The 8,902-nt window shown below is 48.2% G+C and overlaps 1 protein-coding gene across 1 annotated transcript; it reads right to left on the bottom strand.

Moving 5' to 3' along the window:
• Positions 1-5,012: 5,012 nt before the first annotated feature.
• Positions 5,013-8,902, bottom strand: Spef1 (sperm flagellar 1). Its single transcript, XM_051144649.1, has 7 exons — positions 8,425-8,902; positions 7,047-7,158; positions 6,474-6,630; positions 6,227-6,266; positions 6,060-6,117; positions 5,765-5,888; positions 5,013-5,656 (listed from the first exon to the last, which is right to left on the bottom strand). The coding sequence occupies exons 1-7, from the start codon at positions 8,531-8,533 to the stop codon at positions 5,549-5,551; spliced, it is 708 nt and encodes a 235-aa protein (XP_051000606.1). The 5' UTR covers positions 8,534-8,902; the 3' UTR covers positions 5,013-5,548.

The following is an 8,902-nucleotide window of genomic DNA, read 5'->3' on the forward strand; positions in this document are numbered from 1 at the left end:
CGTCAGCAGGGTGACTTCATGGGATGGCAAATGCCTCATTTGGTTCCTGTGTAAGCTCTGAGGCTTGAAAACTAGGAGAGTTAATGGGGTAGCTCTGGTCCAAAGGCCATTCCGCTCAGGCTTAAGACTCAGCAAGGGTCAGTGTTGTTTCCGTTTGAGTCTAAAGAGAAGGGGAGGTGAGCAAAGGTGCCAAGTTCAAAAGCCATCAATCAGGCTCTAAGAATTCTCTCATACCTAAGGGACAATTAGCCTGTGTTTTACTCAGTCCTTCGGCTGGTTGGATAAGGCAGCCTACCCACAGACGGAAGGGCAATCTGATTGGATAAGGCAGCCTACCCACAGACGGAAGGGCAATCTGCTTTACTCCTCTACTAATATCCCAGAACACCCCCACAGAACACTTAGAACAATGCTGATTAAGTAACTGGATGCCCTGTGGTCCAGTTAAGTTGGTTCATAAAATTAATCACCATGGATCTACAAGAGGGTCAGAACATAGAATGCAACACATCGCCCTGTGTGTAAAGAAGAAACATAAGAGAACAAATGCACCTTAGCACACAAAACCTGCTGTAATCCCACCTCAGCGCTAGGGTTATAGGTGTGTTTGGTGCATGCCCATAGTTCCAGCACTCAGGAGTCTGAGGCACAGGATTTCCAGTTGAAGACTACTGAGAGAGAACCTGTCTGAAAAATAGATAAATAAATAAATAAAAACATTCTGGAAGGATAGCCAAGCAACGTTTTCATTTTTTATTTTTATTTTGTGTGTATGGGTTTTTTAAAATCATGTGTATAAAGCTGGGCATGGTGGCGCATGCCTTTAATCCCAGAACTCTGGGAGGCAGAGGCAGGTGGATCTTTGAGTTTGGGGCCAGCCTGGTCTACAGAGTGAGTTCCAGGACAGCCAGGGCTGTTACAAAGAGAAACTGTATGGCAAACAAACAAACAAAAATTATGGGTATGCTTAATCTATCCAAAACATTAAGTAACAATTTCTTAGATGTCATTTACGTGCTTTCTCTTTTACAGGATTGTCAGCTTGTTTTTTTGGTTTTTTTTTTTTTTTTTTTTTTTTTTTTTTTTTTTCCTCTTTAAACATCTGGGGAATTAAGGAATGAATAAACCAGACGAGACCAGAATTCATGAATTCAGAGGACAACCCGTGGGAGTCAGTTCTCCCTTCTATCATGTGGGTCCTAGGAACTGACCAAGTTGTTGGGCTTGGTGGCAGGTGCCTTTACCTGATGAGCCATTTCACTAGCTCTGTTATTTTAATTTGTGGCTAAATTTTTGTTTGTCCCCAACTAGTGAGACTGAGAAGGGTTAGGAGGTATGGCTTTGCTAGAGTAGGTGTGGCCTTCTTGGAGGAGGTGAGTATTTTGGGGTATACTTTGAGTCTTCCCCCTCTCTCTCCCCTCCCTCCCTCCCTCTCTCTCCCCTCCTCTCCTCCTCTCTCTCTCTCTCTCCCTCTCCCTCTCCTCCTCTTTCCCTCCCCTCCTCTCTCTCTCCCCTCCTCTCTCCCTCTCCTCTCCTCTCCTCTCCCCCTCTTCCTCTCCCCCCTCTCTCTCCTCCCCCTCCCTCCCCTCCTCTCTCCTCTCCCTCTCCTCCTTTCTCCCTCCCCTCCTCTTTCTCCCTCCCCTCCTCTTCTCTCCCTCTTCTCCTCTCTCTCCTTTCCCTCTCGTTCTCTCTCCCTCTCCTCCTCCTCCTCTCCCTCTCCTCCTTTCTCCCTCCCCTCCTCTCTTCTCTCCCTCTCCTTCTCTTTCTCCTCTCCCTCTCCTCCTCTCTCCTCCTCTCCCTCTCCATCTCCCCATTGTCCTTGCATCTTGCAGATCATGTGAGCTCTCAGCTACTGCTCCAGCACCACACCTTCCTGCCACCAATATCCCTGCCATGCTGATCATGGTCTCACTCTCTGCACTGTAAGGAAGCACCCGCTTAACCGCTTTTTTTATTTTTCAGTCATCTTGGTTGTGGTGTCTCCTTACAGTGACTAAGAGAATTCCTAACCTAAGAGAATTTTCTTTTTTGAGATAGGATCTCATATAGCCCAGGCTGGCTGTGGATTTGCTTTGTAGCCACAGATAATATCGTTTCCAGGCCTCTTTCCTCTAACTCCCTCTGCAAATTGAATGCAGGGCTACCTGTGGGCTAGGTAAACATTCTACCAACTAAGATACAGTTCTAAGCATATTCTTAATATTATTTAGCTATTGGTTCCATAAGCAACTCACAAACATAAACCCAATACCTGCCCCAAGAACCAAACCATCACAAGTAATGTAAACCAATGAATGTCTTTCTTCCCTCTTCAGTCTCCTCTCAGAGAGAAGCACTGCTGTCCTTGATTTTGTTCGTTCATTACAAGGCAATGGCTCCAACAATTCCTCCTGGTCTAGATGCCAGTGTATAACCCTCCCATAAGTGTGGGCTGGACCCAGTGACATGCTTCTAATAATCAGAATACAGCACATGTGTCAGGATGCCACTTCTATGATTACCTTAGATAACACTGTAATTTCCTTTTTGCTACACACTCATTTAAAAATGTTTATTTGTATTATTTATAGTGTGTGTGTACAAGTACCCTCAGAGGCCAAAGGTATCAGATCCCCTGAAACCGGAATTACAGGCAGTGGTGAGCTGCCAGTCCTGGGTGCTAGAAACTGAATTCTGGCTTGTTTTGTTTTGTTTTGTTTTTGTTTTTATTTTTATTTTTTCAAGACAGGGTTTCTCTGGGTAGCCCTGGCTGTCCTGGAATTCACTCTGTAGGCCAAGCTGGCCCCAAACGTCTTGCCTCTTCCTCCTGAGTCGTGGGATTAAAGCCACCACCTGGTCCCTTTCTGTTGTTGTCATTGTTGCAGTGCACACTTAGCCACTGAGTTTATCGCTGACCCCTTTAATGTTTTAATTAATTAATGGAGACAGGGTCTTAGCCTGCATAGCCTGGCTCCTGCCATGCAGATTAGATGGGTCTTGACCTCACAGAGATGGAAATGCCTCTGCCTCCCAAGTGCTGGGATTAATGGTATGCAGTGCCATGACTGATTTGCTAGCCCACTCTCTCTCTCTCACTTGTTGGCTTTGGTATGGCAAGCTAACAAGAGCCTGGTAAAAATAAGATACTATGGGGCCAGTGGGATTGTTTAGTGGATAAAGGCATTTGCTGCAACTTAAGAGTTGTGGTGTGTGTGTGTGTGTGTGTGTGTGTGTGTGTGTGAGAGAGAGAGAGAGAGAGAGAGAGAGAGAGAGAGAGAGAGAGAGAGAGAGAGAACACTTGTGAAAATTAGGTTCTCCTCCTACTATGTGGTCTCAGGTTCTCTCTCTCTCTCTCTCTCTCTCTCTCTCTCTCTCTCTCTCTCTCTCTCTCTCTCTCTCACACACACACACACTGTGGCATACATATGCACACACATATAAATTTAAAATGCAAATTTAAGTAAACTACTCTACTGGAAATGGCTGTATATCAAGAGAATTAAAACAGTCACAAGCCAACTATCATCAAAACCCTAAAGCCAGCAACCCACAAGGAACTGTCTGGTTAACAGCAGCCTTCTTTCCCAGTTGAGCTTGAGTCTGAGGATGAGGTCACAGTTCTAGCTGACACCTTGACTTTAACCTTGTAAGCATGCTGGAAGCTGAAGCTACAGCTGAGCCATGCTCAGACTTGACACACACACACACACACACACACACACACACACACACACACACGACAAATCATGTGTTGATTTAAGCCTTTACATTGGTAATAATTTGTTACACAGTAATAAATAACCAACACAAGTTTCTTTTAGTTTTTTAATTGTTTAGACTTATTTTAAGCTCATATACATATATGTCTGTGTGATACATGTGGGCCTGGTGCCCATGGAAGTTAGAGAACATTGGAGCCCCTGGGACTGGAATGAGCAGTTGTGAGCTGCCATGTGGGTGCTGGAAACGGAACATGGCTCCTCTCTAAGAACACTAAATGCTACTAATGGCTGAGCCATCTCTCCAGCGTATAGTTTCACTTATGTGTGATTGTTGGAGTGGGCCTCCCAGAATACAGGGCACAGGAGTTTCTCCCAAGCAATATGCTGAATGTATGCCTGTGAATGGAACTGACAGGCCTTAGGATTTACAAATGTTTATTAATGTCACTCAGCAAATCATTAGAGCGAAGGTCATACCACGGTTGGGGTGTCTTAGTCAGGGTTTCAAGTGACACATAGCCACTGTCCATAGAATTGAGATCAGTGTGTGGACAGGATTGAGAGTCATACAGAAAGCTAATGTAAGCCAGGCAGTGGTGGCACACGCCTTTAATCCCGGCACTAGGGAGGCAGAGGCAGGTGGATCTCTGTGAGTTCAAGGCCAGCCTGGTCTACAAAGAGAGTTCCAGGGCAGCCAGGGCTATTACAAAGAGAAACCCTATCTCAAAACAAAATCAAAAAAACAGAAAGCTAATATAACAGAGTCCGTAGGCAAGGTTGGGAACATGAACGGCCACAATTGGTGAAAATCTGCATCTTGGGTTTAGACAAGGTTTGAGGACACTGGAAGGGGATGGGGTCACCCAGTGCTAGAAGCAGGCTGTCACACTTCACAAGCCTGCCTGTTGACAGTATCATCAATCTAGTAAGCAGTGGAAACTACTACATAAGACCCACCTGCCTCTAATCCCAGCACTTGGGAGACAGAGGCACGTGGATCCCTCAGTTGGAAGCCAGCCTTGTCTACAGAGCGAGTCCCAGGATAGCCGAGGCTACACAGAGAAACCCTGTCTCAAAAAGAAAACAACACAAACAAAACAACAAAAGGACAGGTAGGTGAAAAGAGATAAAGGACAAGCCAGGAACTCATTGCCTTTGGGAATCCATACAGGCAGAAAGAGATGACAGGCACAGGAAAGGACACACAACACCACCTTTAATGGAGACAATGATGCAGTCCTCTCTTCCCCAGGCACTCCTCCGTACTCCCAGAGAGGAGGGCATTGCACAGCTGGATGCCCCCTGGCTACTTCAACACCTTATACCTTCCTGTGCAGCTGCTGTGGTCTCCAGCCCTGAGATGGTTCCCTTGCCAGCACCCAAGGAGGAGCACTCAGCTTCCGGGGATAGCTTCTCTCATGTGCGAGGCCATGGAGAATTAGCATGCATGGAGATGGGACTATCTTCTAAGCTGAGAAGGGAACTGGTTCTAGGGGTGTGGAGAAAACCAGAGGACCGCCTTTCCAGGCCCAGCGCCGGGAGCCTCAAAGCGGACACGGGTTTGGAAGTCATGCCGTGTGTTCGTACAGGTTTTCTGGGCTGTGGAAAGTGGTCCTTTCTCCTGGCCCAGATGGAATGTAAGGAGGAGGATCATTCCTGGCCTCGGCTTGGAGCACCCCCACGTTTGCCCGAACCCTGCCTGGCGCCGCAGCTGCAGGAGGCGCTAGTGAGCAGCTCGCTCTACCCTCCCAATCCTGAGTCCGCACATGAGTGGGTGGGTGGGTGGGTCTTGGCGTCTGGGCTTTAGCAGGTACTAGGAAGGCCCGCGCACGCAGCCCAGGCACCGCTCACCGCTGCTTGCGCTCAGCCTGCTGGAGGCGCCGAGAAAGGTCATCGATGCGCACGTTCTTGAGTTGGAGCAAGTGTTCCAGACGCTTCACTTTCATCTGCAGGACCTGGTGGCGGCACAGAGACATCGAGCCTGAAGGCCTTGTTGCCTTGCCAGTGCTTAGACCCCGCCGACCTCAAGCTGACCCCTTAGGTTTCAGTGTCCCCCTCCTCACCTGCACTGTCTCTTGAGAGGCCAACAGCTCCTGCTCCTTTTCAGCGATCTGGAGGACGAAGCTCGGATCGCCCTGCAGGGCCTGGTTATACCCAGGGAGTCGGGTCGCCGGCGGCCGGCCCCCTCTGCATTGGGTAGCAGTTTAGCAGAAGCCTGGATGTCAGACTCTACCGTTCCCCTCTTGTACCCCTAGCCTTGTACTCTTCGCCTTCTCTTCACCTCCCTAACCCTCAGGGCACTGCCACTCTGTGTGGGGAAGTTACCAAGCCTGGTGAGGTTAGAGCTCACAGCTTTACCTGAGCTGTTCTTCTCCGGGGGCTGGAGCACCGTCTCCCCTAGCCTTCTGGGACAAACCTAAGACAAAGCAAGCAAGTGGAGAAGTGACCTTGCTGTCTTAGAGGGACCCTAAAATCAAAGTGACATGGGGGAAGAGTTTCCTGAGATAAGGGGAAAGCCACCTTACCCATATCCATATAGCCACTGCTATCCTGAGGAGCCAGTTCCTGAAAGAAGAGATGTGGTCTCTTACGAGCCTGAGCTCATCAATCTCCAAGAAGCCCTGTTTCCCTTCCACATTACTGTCAGTCAGGTTCTCTTAGCTAGGCACCCCTGTCTTCCTATTCATCGCCAAATCAGGGCTCTCTACCGACTAGGGAGCGGCCACACCCACAAACCCCGGTGTTCCAATCAGCAAGCTCAAGCTTTGCCACCTGTAAGGAGCCAGCAGCCAGCTTCTGGCGCCTCTGCCGCTCCTCTAGGCGTTGCCTCAGCGGAATGAGCACCAGCTCCACTACACCCGGAGAACACTGCGCAATCTTCCGCATCACATCGTCCGGGACAGAGAAGTTCAGCTTGTTCAGCACCTTTCTATGGGGTGAATACAAGAAAGGTGGATTGGGTCCTAGGGGAAATGGATCGAAAGCAATGGAAAAGAAGTGGACAGGGCCCCCAGGGGACTGGAAGGGCAGAAGTCTGAAGCCCTCTGCTTGAGTGTACTTGATTTTGTTTCTAAACAGATTCTGCCATATCTCTCCTTTCCCCAGCAGTCCCAGCCTGCCTGTCAAGACCTTAGGAGGTCGTTGTTGTTGTTGTTGTTTTGCTTTTTCGCCCTGTTTAGCATTGCTAGGGACCAACCCAGGGATGGGTATATATATCCCCAGGCAAACATTCTATACTTAGCCACATCCTAAGCCAGGGTCATAGGAAGTTAAGTCTGTAGCAACCCTTCCTGGGAATTGGGCAAGGGCTGCGGAGTTTACCTCTGCCCCCAGGGGTTGTACTACCTGTTCAGGTGACCCCAGTTGCTGAGCTTCTGCTGGAGAGAGTTGGCAGGGACATAATTGTGCATCTCCACCATCTTGGGGAAGTAAAACTTGATAAGCTCTGCAACCAGGACTGAGGGAATGGGGTTGGGGACAGATATGAAAGGCAGGAGCATGGGTCAGGGAGGACGGGGAGAGATACAGAAAAGGGAAGGTTGGTAGAAAGGAGACAAGGGAAGCCAGATCAATGGTCAGGTCAAGAGGCTCCATCTCTCAGAAAAACAGCATCTCCTTCATTAACTCAGAGCGCAGAAGAACTGAGAATCTGCAGCCTTATCCCTAGAAATTCACACAGATATATGAACACACACGCATACGCACACACACACACGCACATGCACACACGCACACGTGCACGCGCAGAAAGACAAGGTCCTTCCACAGGCTGGAGGTATAGCTTAGTCGGTAGCTTGCTTGCATAGCATATACAAAGCCCTGCACTCAATCCCCAGAACCATATAAACAGGCTGAGGTGGCACATGGCTGTAACCCCACCACACAGGAGGCAGGAACATAGTGAGTTCTGGGCTACACAACAACTGTGTGTCTCAGAAATGTCCCTCTACAGATGTACGTAGGGCAGAATGTATAGACACATAAAACAGATAAATGCCAGGCACACATGGGCGCACATATAACACACACACAAAAACATAAAAATCACATGGATACATAGCTTCCTCAGTTATGTACATAGAAACGAAGACATTCTGCCTACAATACTGCATTTCTTAAATACAGGAGCCTTTCCTGAAAAAACGCAAAGCAAACTCAAACAAACACACAATCACAAAGAAACACATACATATTCAGGACAGAACTTGTCAATACAAAAGCACACAGGCTAGGGATATAGCTCCTTTAGCTGGTAGTGTACTTGCCGAGCGTTCACAATGTCCTAGGTTTGACTCCCTAGCACCACATTAAAAACAAACAACAGGAATGGTGGCACATGCCTATAATCTCAGAATTTGGGAGGCAAGGCAGGAATGTAGTAAAGGTAGGAGAGTCAAAAGTTAAGCCTCTACCTCACAATTTAAAAACAAAAACAACAAAAAATTACAAGACAGGCTGCAGAACACAGCAGCATGAGCAAGCATGGGTCCACAAATACATATCCAGACACACAGACACACTCCACGTACACAAGAGAGAATGGGCATACATTGCTCACACACAAATAGGAGAAATATGCAAAGTGCACACTTCCACAATCAAAGTCCCAAATACAAATCCCACCCCTGCCCCACTCTACATACACACATAACAAAAACGATGGCACATGCACAAATCCGTTACACATGCATAAAGACATTTTAAAACACACAACAACGCACACCTCCGTCACTGAAGTCCCGGGAAAGGTTTCTCTTGGGTCGGGACAGAGGGATGTTGTCTACCCACAGGTACAGCTGGTGCAGAGCCTCCTCATCCACGCTGCTTGCCATTGGTTCCAGGGCAAGGCCTCAGCGTTCCCGGTAGAGCCCAACGCCAGCCCCAGGACCCTTCAAGTGTCTCCTCTCCCTACTGAGAGCTTTCAGATCTACGTTTACGTCCCTACTCAACACTGACTCAAATGCCACCTGGGAGCAGCCATATTGTTTTCAGAAACCATAGCAACCGTCGCTACTTGCCTGGAAACAGAGACTTCTGGGAGTTGTAGTTTTCCCATGTTAACTTTCCCTTCGCGGGGACCTCAGCTTTGAAAAGGCAGTTAGCTGTACTTATCTTCCTTTCTTCCCAGGAAGGCATTGCCCATCTACCACACCACTTTCTGATCAATCACTGACCCATTCTGTATTTTGCCAAAATCAACT

The sequence above is a fragment of the Acomys russatus genome, chromosome 4, assembly GCF_903995435.1.
Source record: "Acomys russatus chromosome 4, mAcoRus1.1, whole genome shotgun sequence".
In the NCBI taxonomy this organism is placed as follows: domain Eukaryota; kingdom Metazoa; phylum Chordata; class Mammalia; order Rodentia; family Muridae; genus Acomys; species Acomys russatus.